General features: G+C 46.0%; 1 protein-coding gene across 1 annotated transcript in view; it reads right to left on the reverse strand.

The window, feature by feature from the left end:
• The window catches only part of DNAH12 (dynein axonemal heavy chain 12), a 162,828-nt gene that overhangs the window by 43,149 nt on the left and 102,349 nt on the right, over nt 1-17,330 (reverse strand). Inside the window, exons 49-54 of the mRNA XM_090022245.1 lie at nt 14,839-15,015; nt 14,243-14,374; nt 12,696-12,785; nt 9,881-10,021; nt 7,959-8,200; nt 7,488-7,635 (exon numbers count right to left, since the gene is read on the reverse strand). Coding sequence (XP_089878371.1) covers nt 7,488-7,635; nt 7,959-8,200; nt 9,881-10,021; nt 12,696-12,785; nt 14,243-14,374; nt 14,839-15,015 — 930 coding nt within the window. The remainder of the gene's footprint in view (nt 1-7,487; nt 7,636-7,958; nt 8,201-9,880; nt 10,022-12,695; nt 12,786-14,242; nt 14,375-14,838; nt 15,016-17,330) is intronic.

The raw sequence follows: 17,330 nt of genomic DNA on the forward strand, positions 1-17,330 counted from the left end.
GTGGGGACTTCCCCCCCCAACTTTTGCTGAGATTTTGGTAGAAATTTTCCCTGGTTTTTGTAGAAATTGTATGGTTTTTTTTTTTATCCTTTTGTAATACATTCTGTGGTTGTAACACAACACTGCAGTACTAGCAAAATCAGAACCAGACAGAAATCATAATACCATTTTTCTTTAAAACGACTGGTCCCTTTCCAGAATCATAGCTTAAACTTTAATCTCCTGCCTTGCTGTACCCGACACTTAAGCCTCCAATACTGCAAAGAGATGCCAGCAAGACCCTCACTGGAATTAAATGAGGTGCTGGAGGGGTGTAGAAGTTTGTGAATTCTTTGTAGAATCATAGGCAGGCAAGGCTGTTTGGGTAGATGTGATATCTTTTATTAGATCAACTAAATCATGACGTTTGACTGGTATTTCATAGATTTTCATAGACATTAGGGCTGGAAGGGACCTCGGGAGATCATCGAGTCCAGCCCCCTGCCAAAAGGGCAGCAAGTCAGCTGGGGTCATAGGATCCCAGCAAGATAAGCATCCAATTTACTCTTGAAGGTGTTCAATGTAGGTGCTTGAACCACCTCCGCTGGCAGACTGTTCCAGACCTTGGGGGCTCGGACAGTAAAGAAATTCTTCCTTATGTCCAGCCTGAAACGGTCTTGCAGGAGTTTGTGACCGTTCGACCTCGTCATCCCTTGGGGCGCTCTGGTGAACAGACGTTCCCCCAGATCCTGCTGGTCACCCCTGATAAACTTATAGGTGGCCATCAGATCACCCCTGAGCCTGCGCTTTTCCAGGCTAAAGAGTCCCATGGCTCTCAGCCTGTCATCGTAAGATCTGTTTTCCTGACCTCTGATCATGCACGTGGCTCTCCTCTGGACTCTCTCAAGCTTCTCCACATCCTTTTTGAACTGTGGAGCCCAAAACTGGATGCAGTACTCCACCTGCGGCCTCACCAAAGCCGAGTACAAGGGGAGAATGACGTCCCGGGATTTGCTCGAGAAGCATCTATGGATGCACGCCAGCATTTTGGTCGCTTTACTAGCCGCAGCATCGCATTGGAGGCTCACGTTCATCTTGTGGTCAACGATGACCCCCAAGTCTTTTTCTTCTGTAGTGCTAACCAACGTAGCACTGCCGAGCCTATAAGGGTGCTGCAGGTTTTTCCTCCCAAGGTGGAGAACCTTGCATTTTTCGGTGTTAAACACCATCAGGTTCTCGTCTGCCCATTTGCTGAGCTTGTCCAGGTCAGCCTGGATCACCCGCCTATCTTCTGGCGTGGGTGCTTTGCCCCAAAGTTTGGTGTCATCGGCGAACTTGGCCAGTCCACTCCTGACTCCAATGTCCGCATCGTTAATGAAGATGTTGAACAGTATGGGTCCCAGGACAGAGCCTTGAGGGACCCCACTGGTTACAGGGCACCACGATGAGTGACTGCCATCAATCACAACCCTCTGGGTCCGACCACGAAGCCAATTTCCCAGCCAGCGGATCGTGGTGGAGCCAAGGCCACAACCGGCCAGTTTGGCCAAGAGGTGATCATGGGATACCAGATCAAAAGCTTTTTTGAAGTCAAGATATATGACATCAATCTCTTCTCCCTTGTCCAGGTGATAGGTCACCTGGTCATAGAAGGAAATGAGATTGGTCAAACAAGACCTACCCGCAACAAACCCGTGCTGGCTATTCCTTAGAATGTTAGCCTGGGCCAGTCCCTCAAGGATGGCCTCCTTAATAAACTTTTCTAAGATCTTCCCCAGGATAGAAGTCAGGCTAATGGGCCTGTAGTTAGCCGGATCCACTCTCCTCCCTTTCTTGAAGATCGGCACCACATTGGCCTTCTTCCAGTCTTCGGGCACTACACCAGAGTGCCAGGAGTTTTCAAAGATCCGTGCCAGGGGCTGGGCTATGATGCTCGCCAGCTCCTTGAGTACCCTGGGGTGCAGGTTGTCAGGGCCGGCTGACTTGAAGGTATCCAGCTTCTCACGGTGTTCCTTCACAAGGTCAGCATTGATGGAGGGTAGGGGATCCCCCTCACCCAGATTTCCCTGTCCCATAGCAGGCATGGGCATCCTGTGTGACTGATGAAAGACTGACGCAAAGTACCTATTTAATAGGTTGGCTTTTTCCTGGGCGTCAGTTGTCAGTTGCCCCATCTGGTTTAGCAGGGGTCCAACATTGTCCTTGCTTTTCCTCCGGCTCCCCACATACCTCAAAAAGGACTTTTTGTTGTCCTTGATGCCTGAAGCTAGTTGGAGTTCAGTTGCAGCCTTGGCTTTCCTGGTTTGCTCCCTGCAGGACCGGACCAGCGCGGAGTAATCCTCCTTGGAGGTGAATCCCATCCTCCATCCTTTGTAGGCTTTCCTTTTTAGCCACAGTAGGTCCGCTAGGTCCCTGGAGAGCCAGGGGGGCTGCTGTGCCTTCTTGCTGCCTTTCCTCCGTGTTGGAATAGATTTAGCTTGTGCACTGAGGATAGCTTCCTTGAGAAGCAACCACTCTTCTTGAACTCCCATCTCCCTGGGGTCATGGTCCCTGAGGGCCTGACCGACTAGCCTCTTGAGCTTGTCAAAGTTGGCTTTTCTGAAGTCAAGGACTTCTGTGTTGCTGACTGACTTGCCAGCTTTACGGCGGATGGTGAAGGTGATCAGCTCGTGGTCGCTGTCACCCAACTTCCCATCGATCACTAGGTCGCCAATTAGGTCGTCCCCCGTAACCAGTACCAGGTCAAGCAGCGCTTTGCCTCTCGTTGGCCCATAGACTTCTTGAGTCAGGTAGAGGTCATCCACGCACGAGAGAAAGCTTTGCGCCCGCTCAGATTTAGCTGAGTGATCTTCCCACGAGATGTCCGGGTAATTGAAGTCGCCCATGACAACCAAGGTCCTGGAGCAAGCGGCCTCAGTCAGTTCCCGGGCAAACTCCTGGTCAAGCTCGGGACTTTGAGTGGGAGGTCTGTAGTAGACTCCCACCGTTGTGTCCCCTGTGCCGAATTCCCCACAAATTTTTACCCAGAGGGTCTCTAGCTGTCCATGCCGGTCGCCAACATCAGTTTGCAGGGACATGTAGCTTTCCTTCACATAGAGACCTACACCCCCGCCCCTTTTTTCAACACGATCCCTCCTGTACAGGGTATAGCCCTCTATACCCGTGGTCCAGTCATGGGTGGAGTCCCACCAGGTCTCCGTTATCCCAATGACATCATATTTCTTTGCACTGAGCAGGAGGACGAGCTCGTCCTGCTTGTTGCCCAGGCTCCTGGCATTAGTGTACAGGCAGGCAAGTGTGCCCTTGGGGGCTCTTGCCTTGCCCACAGATTGTACCAGGGCTGGGGCAGGGGTGGGCTCCCTTAAGTGCCCCCTTAAATGCCTTGGTCCGCTGGCTTTGCAAGGGCCATTCAGGGGGCCAGCAGGGGCAGTAGTCCCCCCATCCCCCAGCGGGCTTAGTTTAAAGCCCGGTGGAGCAGGTCAGCCAGCCTGGCTGAGAAGAGCCTCCTCCCCAGGGGAGAGAGGTGGAGGCCATCTCTTCCCAGCAGCTCGCTGCCTCTCTCTCCAAAGAGCAGGCTGTGGTCACGGAAGCCAAAGCCTTCCTGATAACACCAGCGCCGCAGTCTTTGGTTCACCGCATGGATCCTCCTCTCCCTCCTCAGCTCATAGCCGGAGACTGGGAGGATCGAGGAAAACACCACCTGAGCTCCGAAACCCCTAAGCCCCGCTCCCAACTCCCTGTAGCGCCTCATGACCTGGCTGGGGATGCTCCGAGCCGTGTCATTGGTGCCCACATGAATCAGGAGCATGGGGTAGTGGTCTGTGGGCCGGAGGAGCTGCGGGATCCTCTCCGCAATGTCTCAGATGCAGGCCCCCGGGAAGCAGCAGACTTCCCGGGCTAAGGGGTCGGGGCAGCAGATTGCCCCCTCAGTGCCCTGCAGGATGGAGTCTCCCACAACAAACACCTTACGCTTTGTCTTGGGGAGAGTGGGGCCAGTAGCTGCGGTCGAGCCTGGGTTGCCTGCGGGAGCTGGCAACTGCGTGGGCTCTGCTGGGGCTGCAAGAGGTGCGAACCTGTTGCTAAGCTCCGGCGGGGCAGTGGCCTTGGTGCGGCGGGCCTTGGGGCCCTTGACCACCTTGGTCCATGCTCCTGACTGGGCAGAGTGGGAGGTCCCAGAGTCCTCTTTAGTCGCGGAGGGAGATGGAGCTCTCCCCTGCGGCTCCTGGGGAAGAAGGGCCTGGCAGTAGGAGTCTATCTCCTGCTCACAGTCCCTGATGGCATGCAGTCTCTGGACTGTGGCCTGGAGTTCCTCCAGCTGGCGCGCCAGAGACCCCAGTAGGGAGCAGACCCCGCAAGGGGAGGGGGCCATGCTCCCGGGCCCCAGAGCCTGAAAAAGGGACAGGCAGCCCCCGCAGCCAAGAGCCAGGGGCTCCGTCTGCGTGGAGCCCGGAACCATGGGCTCCGTCTGGGTGGCCGTCTCTGAGGTGCCCAGTGGAGGGGCCGCAGAGCCTGAGGGGACCCGAGGGGTGCGGCGCGTGCCCATCCGTGTCATGCCTCTGGTAGGCTGGCTACGGCTGGGGCTGGCTATGGTTGGGGGGGTCGCAGGCAGGGTTTCGTGCCCTCCCATGCCCTCCCCTGCGCGAACTCCACGCTAACTCAAGCACCTGTTTACGCAGCCTGTTCGCGGGGCTCCCTGGGGGGCTGGGCCAAGTAGGGGCCTGGGCGGGGGCTTGACCCCGCCCGGCACCAGGCAGCGGCCTCCTCCCAGCAAGCGAGGAGTTAACCCCTTCCCACCACGAGCCCGCTTACCTCCGGCTGTGCTGGGGGTCGGCAGGGGGCTCGGCGGCTGCTGAGGGGGTGTCTGGGGGGCTTCGGGGGAGTGGGGGCACAGCGGGCTTCACCCGCGCATCTCTCACCGCTCCAGAGCCTACCTGAGTGTTTTTTTTGTTTTTTTTTCCCCCTCTGGTATTTCACTCTGGGTGTCATTATAGCCCTTTTGATACTAGATACTTTAGAAATGTTTAATTTTTATCCGGTGGAAACAATAATAGTGCTGTTGAGAATACGTTAGTATAATATAAGAGTTTATTTGGGGACATGGCTTTTATCAAGATTGCGAAATTTTCTATAATTCATTTTATCCACATTTAGGATTATAGTCTGATTAGCGTCCTAGGCCTTCCATCATAAACTGGTTCCTACTTTGTCTGTGAAGTGATTTCTTTATTTAAAACCAAATCTTGAAGCTCTCTTGCTTTTACAATAAAAGCTCTGTAATCCAGCATCCCCCGGGAATGGGGGATGCTGGATAACAAAATATGGTGGTTAACTGAGCAGCATGGGCTGCCACTTCTCCCACCGTGTCTGGGGCATCCCTCCACATCTCCCACAGGCCCTGTGGAACAGGGAGGTGGGCCCTGCATAGCCCCACGCAACCTGTTATGCCCCCAGGCCATGGGGGCTTGGCAGCTCAGGCTGCTTTTCCCCAGGCCATGGAGCCTCAGAGAAACCAGAATTCTCATGGTGGGCACTTCCGGTTTCACTTTATCTTACAAGCCGGCATGCTGGCTAATTGAGCACGCCGGCTTGTAAGATGCCGGTTACCGGAGCTTTTACTGTACTTAGATTTTACTCAAGGCTTGAACCAACTTCTGTTTTCATATCTGAAAGTCAATGGTCCAACTTCTGTTTTCATATCTGGTTCAGCAGTGTAAATAATAGGGGTTGGTGAAATGGACCGTATTCGATTCAGATTTGGATTAGGCTTGAATCAGGGATAGTGACTCGATTCACTGATTTGGATCACTGTCCCCGATTAGATTTGGTTGAATCCAAATCTGAAGATTTGATGCTTATTTGGAGAATCAGTGATTCGGACATAGAGACAGTTTTAAATGCTTTTTCTACATACCTCAAGGTACCAGCATGGCTTGTGAATGCTGTAATGGTGGGGCAGATGGAGCAACCTACAGGACTGCAGGGGGACCCCCTATGTGCTCAGTGGTGAACCCAGAAGTAGACCAGAAATACTTCCAGTCCACTTCTGGATCCTCCAGGAAATGCGTTGGGAGGGCCCTCCATGCTCCCCTCCTCCCCTGGTTCAGTGACTGGCTGTAGGGGAACCCCGGGTGGCCCCAGACCCAGGAGGCACCAGTCACTGAGCCAGGCGCATGCAGGGGGAGCCCCCAGCATGCTCCCTGGTAGACCTGGAAGTGGATCAGAAGTCCATCCTGGTTGGAACACAACATCTCTTGACACAGTTTAAGAGTAACTGGCAGGTTCTGCATAAAGGACTTTGCTTCAGATATTGTTAAGTAGCTTTAAGTTCCCTGAAAACCTTACAGGTCATCAGTATGTACACCCCAGCCAAAAAAAGGAGGCATCAAATCATAGCTGAACTTCACTTCCCTTTCTAGCCTCAGAAGTCAATCATTTGTGGATGGAACTTCCTTAGGATATGGAATTTCCCCAAAGAGTAAAGGTATTAGTGTGTTGTAAGAGAGAGACTGGAACTCTCTGTCACTCTAAGGCTAGAGACAGACATTCAAAAAGCCTGAGCCTGAATTGATTCAATCTTTGCAGGTTAATTTAACCTGGCTAGATGTTTACTGTGAGATGTTTACAGTGGAATTGCTTAAAATCTCAGTATCTACACATGCAGCCCTATTTGGGCCGCAGCAAATTAATAAATGGCACTGTAGGTTAGTACAAGTAAACACAAGTACTATCCTATGGCAGCGTTATTTACTACACCGCAATGCACATGTAGATGCTGACAGGGCTGGCTGGGGCATAAAGGTGCTTCAGTGCAGGGGCTGCCTGCTAGCTAGCCCTGCACTGGAGCACCCCCTTCCTCTGGCTAGCCCCTCCATAGCGTGTTGAACCAGGTTGGAGCAGCCCTGAGCTGACAGGCTGATGCCCTGGACCCCCTGCAGCTAGGGCTGCTCTGACCCAGTTCAATGTGCTGTGGTCATGGGCATAGGTTCAAGTGATGTGCACAGGAGCAACAAACTGCATCACATTAATAGCAATGTAATTGCATCACATTAATAGCAATGTAATTGCATCACATTAATAGCATGGTATAGGACAGGGGAGCCTTATGATTCACCAAGAGAATGACAAAGACCAGAGTAAAAACATGGAAAAGGAAAGAAAAAGCTTTTTCAAGTTTTACAAATGCAAAGACAGAAGATAAAAAAAAGGAATTCATAATCTCAGTCTCAAGCCAAGATGGCAGAGAAGAGCTCAGGAGCTAGAAGCACATATCTCTGGATCTTTGGCATCCAGCACATAGAAAGGTAGGATATAAATGCATGGTTTGGGTACTGCTGGGGAAAAAAAAAATCTTAGAATGCAAGTGGTTGAGGTACATATACACTCCAAGGGAAAGCACATATGGAAAAAACATACAAAGGAAAATTTCTGGATTTGGCTCTCAGATTTTAAAGCATTTTGAAAACGCCTGGTATGAAAGTACTATTTAAATTCAAGATAACCTTTCTAACCTTGCACAACTTGCTCCAATCTTTAGTACACTCTTGTCGGAAACCAGCAGTGAAAGCACCCAGATAAGCTATTACTCCAGCTGATACCAGAACATCTCCTGTCAAATTATCATAAGTATTTTGGAGATCTTTTGCAGCATTACACCATCTAAAAGCAAAAATACAGAGTAAAAGGTTAAAACCTCTGCATGCATAGTATTAATAGTACACATTGTCAACTTGTATTCTCCCTGTTTGTTAAGAGTGAAATTCAAAGGGAAGATTAAAACACTGCATTTATGCCGTTAGCTGTTGCTATAAAAAAAAAAACTCCTTGATTTTTTTCCAAGTGTTTTGATGGGCCCCTTTCAAATGGCAAAGGTAAACCCTTTGGAAATTTTCAAAGGACCTGAAACATCACAGTCTTTAAATGAGGGGGCAGAAAATTAAAGGCTCAGGAAAACAGAACTTGGATTTGTATATGTGGCTAACCTTGATTTTTCTCCACCAAGGCCTCCAATCAACTTTTCTGCTCTTTCTAGTTTCTTAGCACACAGATCCACCTGGAATTCTAGACGAGCCTTTTCTTCATTTTTTTCCTCAAAGGTTTGTTGCAAAGCTGCCAAACGATTTTCCACTGATGTAAGCTCATCTCTCTTCTGATTTAATAGTGCCAAAGTTTCTGCTAAAGATTGCTGCGCTTCTCCTAAACGGGCTTTCTTAGGAGCAACAACCTATTCAATTAGAATTAAAGCACCAGTATTAAACCTGTATATTACAACTTTACTGTTGTAGTAAGGCTGGAGTACTGTTGTTGCCATGATGGCCCAGGAAATGTCCAAGAGGCAAGAATTTTTTGTGATATTTATCAATGGGCCAACTATATTTGGGAGAACTATTGGACAAGCATAGGCATCAAGGGTGCTGGCAGACATGGGGGAAAATAAACAAACCACACTTTACTGGAAGCAGCAGCACATTACTTCAGCTCAGCTCCACAGCGTCTGTATAGATCAGGTGATTACATGGCTTTTTGGCACTTTTAGCTAATAGCTGATTCAATCATCCTCACTAAAAGCACCCAAAAAGCACCCAAAAAGCCTCACTAAACCACCAAATCTATACAGGCATTGGGAAAGCTGGGTGCAACAAATGCCTCTTCTGGGCATGTGCTGGGCTCAGCGCAGGAGTACTCCAAGTTTAAAGTAAAGTGCTGTTTTGTTTTTTGTTTCCATGTGTTCAAGAAGCCCAAGTGTCCTTCATCAGATGGCCTGACCTTGATGCCTGAAAGCTTGTCCAGCAGCTCCTCTGACTATGCAGTTGGTCCAATAATAGACATCACAAAATCCTTGGCTCTCAAACTTTAGCTGATACACATGTATGTGCACCAGTAATTTAACATAATACTTTGGGTCAGTATACCAAGGGGATAAAGGAAAAGTTTTTGTAATATTAATATCTGGGAAGACACCATGATGATAAATAGAGAAGTGGGTCCTGACGTTGTAAATGGACTACATCTTACATCCACTGTAAGTCTTAAAATATATTCAGTTTATCTCATGTGAATAAATAAAATAAATATTAACCGGGCTCTGAAACTTATGCACTTAGGAAAGAAAATTGCTACAGATGTAGTGAACATAATAGGGTGATGCCTGCCAAAGACTTGGAACCAATATCTGATTATGACAATAGCAATAGCACTATTAATGCCAAAAATATCACAGGGAAATAGATGATGACTACAGTAAACAGAAATGTGTGTGTTTTTTTAAATTTCTTTCTCTATGTTAAAAAATCTACATAAAAAACCTCAAAGAACATGGTTTCTACATATCTTCCACTAAGCAAAAAAAAAGCTTCATGTATACTATACATTATTTTCAATTTATAAATAGCAATTTAGGCTGCATCATTTGAAATAAAAGCACACAAATCATACTCTTTTAAGCTTCCTATTAGAATGGACATCGATCATGATGCAGGTTCTATTTTATTAACTATTGCCGCTCACAGCTTTCCACTTGATCTGCCCTCTAAAAGCTTGACCACCCACAAGCCTGGACTGTCTGGACCATGCAACTTAAGACGGCCTCTTTTATATATGTAACTGCTACTACAGTTTTAGATAGAAGTGGAAGTTCTGCATGTCAGTGTATATGTTATTTGTACCTTGTCCCTATCAAATCTGACAGGTATCTGCTCTCTCATAAACAAACCTGCACAGAATTAATTTACTCTTTGCTTCTTACATTTTAAATTAATCATCCTTCATTCAGTTTCTGACAAACAGCCTTTCAGTTTCAGATTAACTTAAATCGTAATACAAAACCTAGACTTGCACCCCTCATATGTATGTGGTTTCCAAGGGGGGTCATTGCAAGTCTGCAGGGCTGGGATCAAAACCATACCTTTGCAACTCTATCATAGACTTCCATTGCCATAATCCATTTACACAAACCCTCAGCTGCTGAAGATGCTTTAGCCACCTTAGGGGGATCAAACTCAGGATTAGTCAGATATTCAGAACGAATCTTCTGCATGACAGCCACCTAGATGATAAAAAACATGACAGCTGTATGAAAATGCTATTTATCAAGGGCCCGGTTCTGTACCATTTCTTCACTGGTGTGATTTAGGAAAACCTAGCTTTCTTAAAAGACCTATTGCTTATACATTCCTGGATAGCTAAACCCATGCAGAGAGAGACTTTTTATTCAAATAGATGACAGACAACAGCATAGATTCTTCTTCCACTACTGACGAAGAGAGGAAAGAGCATCTTTGCAGACAGGCTCACTAACTTATTGAAAAGGGCTTTAAACTAGGTTTGCCAGGGGATGGAGACCAAAGCCCTGAGGGTAAGTGGTGAAGTGAGTGACCTAGAGGAAGACCAAGCAGGAGTGGACAATGGGGGAGGTTTTCCCATTCTTCCTGAGAAATCAGGATGCACATGAATACACAGAGCCTGGGAAAGAAGCAGGAAAAAACTGGAAGTCCTTGCACAATCATGGAGCTATGACAAGATTGGATTAACAGAGACTTCGTGGGATAGCTAACACGACTGTCAAGGATGGGTACAAATCATCCAAGAAGGACAAGCAGGGGAGAAGAGGAGCAGGAGTTGCACTTTATGTAAAAGAGCTGTATGATTGCTCAGAGCTCCAGTATGAAACTGGAGATAGGCCTGCTGAAAGTCTCTGGATTAGAGTGAGAGGGGAGAGCAACAAGGGTGACGTTGTGGTGGGAGGGTCTGCTATAGACGACCACACGGGGAGGAATTGGTGGATGAGGCTTTCTTCAAACAGCTAGCAGAAGTTGCCCCATCATGGGCCCTGGTTCTCATGGGGGACTTCAATCACCCTGACATCTGCTGGGAGGGCGATATACCAATGCGCAGGCAACTCAGGAAGTTTTTGGAGAATGTTGGGGACAAATTCTTAGTACAAGTGCTGAAGCAGCCAACTAGGGGCTATGCTCTTGTTGACCTGTTGCTCACGAACAAGGAGGAATTGGTAGGGAATGTAGTATAATGGATGGCAAGTTGGGCAGCAGTGGCTACAAGATGATTGAGCTCAGGATCCTGTGGAAAGAAAGGAAGGAGAGCAGCAGGATCCTGGACTTCAGAAAAGCAGACTCTGACTCACTCAGGGAATTTGTGGGCAGGATCCATTGGGGAGCCAGCCTAAGTGGGGGAGGAGTCCAGGAGAGCTGGCTGTACTTTAAAGACGCCTTACTGAGAGTACAGGAACAAACCATCCCAGTATGCAGGAAGACTAGCAAATATGGCAGAAGACCAGCTTGGCTGAGCAGGGAACTCTTTAGTAAGCTAAATCACAAAAGGGAAGCTTATAAGAAGTGGAAACTTGGACAAACAACTAAGGAAAAGTATAAGGCTATTGCTTGGACATGCAGGGATGAAATCAGGCAGGGCAAAGCGCAATTGGAGTTGCAGCTAGCAAGAGACATGAATGATAGTGAGAAGGGTTTCTACAAACATGTCAATAATAAGAGGAGGATCAGGGAAAGTGTGGGTCTCTTACTAAATTGGGGAGGCAACCTAATGACAGAGGATGAAGAAATGGCTGAAGTGCTCAATGCCTAGTTTGCCTCAGTCTTCACAGGTAAGGTCAGCTCCCAGACAACTGCACCTGGCAGCACAGTTTGGGGAGGAGGTGAGCAGCCAACTGTGGTGAAATAATAGGTTAGGGACTACAGTAAAAGCTCTGTTATGTGGCATCCCCTGGGAACGGGGAATGCTGGTTAATCAAATGTGCACTGTCTGGTGCACGCCCTGGCGTCAGTGTGCCGGGGGACAGGGAGGGGAGCCCCATGCAGGCTGCTTTACCCTGCACAGGCTGCTTTGCCCTGGGCCAAGGGCTGAAGAAGTGGCAAAGAAAAACAGGAAGTCCCCCAGAAGTGGTATTTTCACTTTTGCCGCATCCCTCAGATGCTGGTTAATAGAGTTCTCCAGCTAATAAAGTGCCAGTTAACGCAGCTTTTGCTGTATTTAGAAAAGCTAGACATATACAAGTCCATGGTGCAAAACAGGATACACCAGAGAGTGCTGAGGGAGTTAACCAATGGGATTGTAGAGCCACTGGCCATTTGAAAACTCATAGCAACCAGGAGAAGTCCCTGATGATTGGAAAAGGGCAAATATAGTGCCCATATTTAAGAAAGGGAAAAAGGAGGATCCAGGGAACTACAGACCAGTCAGCCTCACCCCAGTCCCTGAATAAATCATGGAGCAAATCCTCAAGGAATCTGTTTCTAAGCACTTGGAGAAGGTGGTGATCAGGAACAGTGAGCATGGATTCACTAAAGGCAAGTGTTACCTGACCAACCTGATTGCGTTCTATGAGATGACTGGCTCTGTGGATGTGGGGACACCAGTGGATGTGGCATACCTTGACTTTAACAAGGCTTTTGCCTCCCACAACATTCTTGCAGGCAAGCTAAGGAAGGATGGGCTGGATGAATAGTCTGTAAGGTGGATAGAATCGGGACAAATATCCACTGAATCAAATCAGGGACCGAAGCTTCACACGTTCTTATAAAAGCTCTCAGGTCAACAGAGATTTCCAGCTTTCAACTCAACTTCTTTTTTTATTCAGATTATTTCCACTGAAGCTAGTGGTGAATTTGCTGCCTGGTATATTAACCTATATGTTTGTATTTTGGAAGCAAAGTAAGCATTCAAAAAAGCACTGAATAAACACTTACTGGAATATTATCTTTGTCATATTCTTTCAGATCCTTCAAGAAATTCATGTCACCCAGAACTTTCTTGCTAGGCCCCCAGTAATCAAAGACCTGAAAAGGGAATTGGAAACTAAAATCTAAAATTTTAAAAACTAAAAAGAATCCATAAATAGTCTCTACTTAAGACAATCATGTATACTCATTACACAAATTTGTTAAGAATCAGGAACACAGCACATTTCAGGATTTAGTCCAGAAGGGTGGTATTCTGTAGACTTAATATACTGTATTTACTCAAATCATAGTCAACTCTAAATTTAAGATGACCGCCCCCCATAATTAGATTCTATATCAGGAAAAAAATTGTAAATTTGTTATAATTTTTCAGATATAGAATCTAATTATCAGAGGGTTGTCTTAAACCCATCATACATTCGTCCCCCCCTCACTGCTACAGCAGGAAAATTGTGGCTGGGGGGGTCAGATGGTGGTGGTGGGGAAATCAGTTAACTCCCTTTAGCCTCAACCTACTCGACTTCTTCCTCCTGCAGCCTACCTGCCTCTCTCTCTCCCACTGCTATCCCCTCCCCACAGCCCCTGACCCTCCCTCCAACTCTCCACAATCTTTGCCCCTTCCCTGCCCCCGGTCCTTGCCATCTCTGCCTCTTCCCATTCCCCTCCACCCCTTACTGTCAGATGCTGCTTGGGTTCTGTTCCCTCCTGAAACACAGCACATGAATGCTCAGACCCTGACAGACCATGCAGCAGTGTCAAAGCTGCTGACTAGCTGGGCAGGGGACAGAGTGTCCACGTACTCTGTGCCTGGGAGGGAACCCAGCCTGAGCCAGAGCCAAGCTACATCTGACAGTAAGGGAGGGGGAGGGAGCAGAAGTTGCAGACAGGAAGTGGAGTCGGGGAGAAACAGGAGGTTGTTTTGGGTCACCTTGTATGTGAACCTAAGACAAGAGATTTTTCTCCAATGCTGACTAGAGAAAAACACCTCATCTTAGATTCAAGTAAATTAGTACTACTAATCCAGAGAATCTGCCACTTTATTTCCTCAGATATATTTCTAATTTACGGCCTTATCTACCCTAATGTCCTAATATCAGAAAGAAGCTCCTTATCTAGATGACAATGTCAAGAAAAAGAGGAAAAAATTCTTAACTGCTCATGTTTCATAAAGGTGACCTCTCTAAGGAGGCAGTCAGGAACAGAGAAGTCTGTGAGGGCAAATATTTCCCCAAATCCAACCTAAAATCATACTGGGGAAGAGGTGGTTATTTGGAGATGCATCCTTACAGAATGGCAAGTAAATTACTTGAGTTCTCTCACAAGCAGTTCCATAATACTACAGTATACAGGTTAGAAGTTTTGTTTTCTCCTTATGGCAGTAGACAACCTGCATACACGGTTCTTTTATATATGGCTTTGTAAACATCTGTCAGTTTTATGGGGTCTTGAGAATACGTATTTATATTTTTTCATTTGAGAAAAAGGGCTATATGTTGAGAAGAATTAAACATATTATGAATTTTTTATTTGAAACTTGCTATCCACCATTTTACCTTGCCTCCAGTCCCTGTAGGATCTGCAATTTTTTCAGGTTTTATGTCTTTCATGACACAGACAGCAGCCATCACTAGTTTGACACCAGATGGAGGATTTTTCATTGATTTCACAATTGTTATGTCAGAAGGCTAAAATGAAAGTGACATTTTAAAAATAAAATGCACGGATTAAAGTATTATATTAAAAATATCAAAGTGAGGTATAATCCTTCAAAGTGCTGAGAAATTTTAATTCCCACTGAGACAGTAAGAGCTGAGGATGTTTGTTCACCTTGTATGAGGAAAACAGCTTCCTTCTATGATAAAGACCCATGTGGTTTAAACGGATGACAAAAATGTATAAAAAGTAGTGTTCAAACAGAGCAGTCCTTTCTTTGTGTCCCAAAAGCAAAATAAGATTCTAAAAAAGTGTTCTTGCATTCTGAGAAATAATGCAAGGAGAAAATCTACTGAACTGCAACCGTGTATCTTGGTGTCAAAAACTGAAACAACAAAAATTTTAAAACTTTTGTTGCCTTCTTAATGGATTCTTGGGCAAATAACTCCAATTGTGCAGAAACATTAAATAACTCTTTAAAGTTTTGTTAGCTTGCCTTCAGAGTGTCAAGTGCAGCAAGTGCTGCTTCAAGGGCTGGAATTGCTTCTGCCAGGTCACTCTCACATTCATTTTTCAGTTCCTGGGCTTCTGCTGCTTTCTCTGTTGCAATCTCTTCATCTATTTTCACAGTTTTCCTTTTTGCTTCCACTTCTGCAGACTCCTTCTCTATAATCTAAGGAAAACAAAGATCATCAAGTATCTCATAAACAGCAATTAATTGATCAACTACCTGAAGGTATAAATTAGAGTGGTTGTTTTAGCTGATCGTATATTTCAAGTTAGTATATAAATCCCTTTTAATTTATATAAACCTGATGTCCATTAAGAATTATCTCCTGAACATAAATTGAAAAGATCAACACATAAACAGAATTTTGTAAGAGTAACATGACACCACTGAATTCATATCGTTACGTATACAGACACAATTAGTTAGCTGAAAGAATCATAAATAGCTTTCAATCTGAAACTAGACCTGGAACTGAGAGTGGTGTTCTCTGTTCTAAGTAAAGGCACTCTGGGTACAATATCAATTCTGGCCTCAGAAGCACCCAAACCATGGAGTCTTTCTGTATTTTACATTAGTCCATCCATTGGTTAAAAAAAAAAAAAGCAGAAATCATGCTAGCAGCAAGGACCAGAACTGAGGCCTCTTTCCCTGTGGAGGGCTGTTGCAACCACCAAAATAGAGAACTCCCTCTTGCTTGTCTTCTAGCTCCATACAGTTTTGTATGCAGAGTGACAGATTGGTAGGAGAGATGGAGGATGTCCCCCATACAAATAAATCTGTTGGTGATTACGGGAAGTGGGACTCGTGGGTTTGAATCTTTTCAGGCTGAAAAGGGCCTATAACCCAGGCCTTCAACTCACTTCCTGGGTGAATATTTTTATTCAACAAGCTACTGGGCAAATGGTGATCACCATCTCCCCTGTGCTCAGCATTTCCCACTGCCTAGTTTTTGGCACTTCAAGGCTTCCTGGCTTGCTCTCTGAAGGTACTCACCACTGTAGAGAGAACATATGCACCTACACCTAATCAAACTGTACTATGCTCTTGTGTCAAGACACCTAGATGTTGGACATTCCAACTTTGAAAAGTAGGCACCCCTGAAACCAAACTGGATTGTACCTTAGATCAGTGGTTGGCAACTTTCCAGAGCCACAGCCTGCAGCTGTTTCTCCCTGCCCCTCAGCTATGGCACGGGCACAGCTCCTCACTAACCAGCAACAGCACAGCTAAGTCTTCTGCTGGTGGAATGCTGCTAAAGGCCACTGCCAAAGCCACACAGCACCATGGGCCAGATCCAGCTTGTGAGCTCTATGTTGTCAACCCCTTCCCTCAGTCCCCAAAATTTTGAAATTCCCATCATAAAACACACCACATCTAACAACAATGCTAAATACAGACAAGACTTTTAAAAGTGTGCTTAGAATATACAAGGTAGAAAACTTACTCGATACTGTTGTGTACATAGGCAGCAACTTAAAATATAGTTATAGTCTGTAACAGACTACATCTATTGTATTTTCAAGTGAGGAATCAACATGATTCAGTGTAATGATTTTCCTGCCCCTAATTCTCCCCAGTTTCCATAACACTGACGTCTAGTTTCCTCAAAGCTCACTGTACAGCAGCTGTTGGAGATTCTGGCCTGGAGTACAACTTTATGAGGAGGAAGACATATAAATGCATTTGCAAAAAATATTTTAAAGGTATAATCAGCTTCACAAATACATCTATAGTTAACTTGCCTTTCTCTGGCCCCATCATAACTTCCCATAAGATCAACCATATATATTTACTTGGGTTATAATATTTAAGGAAGCTAGTCTCAAAATCCCAGACTATAATTTCAGTGCATGTAATGATGGGCATTTCAAAATTCAGGGTCTTGTCTTGTACTTAGAAGTCTTATTCAGACTCCCTAACACACTGATGAATGCTCATACCCATGGAAGAACCAGATCTAATAGATAGTAGCTATGAATTTCCCTTCCAGAGCACAAAAAAAGACCTTCTCTGCAAAGCCGCTCTTCACCCCTCAGATTAAGAGGTTTGAGGGATCATTATAACTGTTACATCCACAATTCTCACAACTACAGGCCTACTGAAAAAGAACACAGTCCAAAGTCTGAACTCGTATCTCTTGTTAGAAATAGCATACAGGAATACTAGAGAACCACCCCTCTCATTCACTTGAAAGCCCACCTCTGAACAGTTAAGGCTCTGAAGTATGGACAAAATATCATGTACAGTAGGGCTGTGCAAAATTTCAGCAGCCATTTCATTTTGGAGGTGTTTCAGGGTGTTTCGGTGCCCAAAACACTGAATCTAAATCAAAACGGAAGGCTCCAAAACATCTCTGAAATGAAACAAGGCATCCAAAATGTTTCAGTAATGTTTTGGAAAATTTCAGCGTTTCAGAGCCAGACTTGCAGGGAAACAGCTGTATGCTGCTGCCCTGCTGCACAACTTGGCTCCACAGG

Source organism: Crocodylus siamensis, chromosome 11, assembly GCF_052110815.1.
Source record: "Crocodylus siamensis isolate JL-2025a chromosome 11, ASM5211081v1, whole genome shotgun sequence".
Taxonomy (NCBI): Eukaryota; Metazoa; Chordata; order Crocodylia; family Crocodylidae; genus Crocodylus; species Crocodylus siamensis.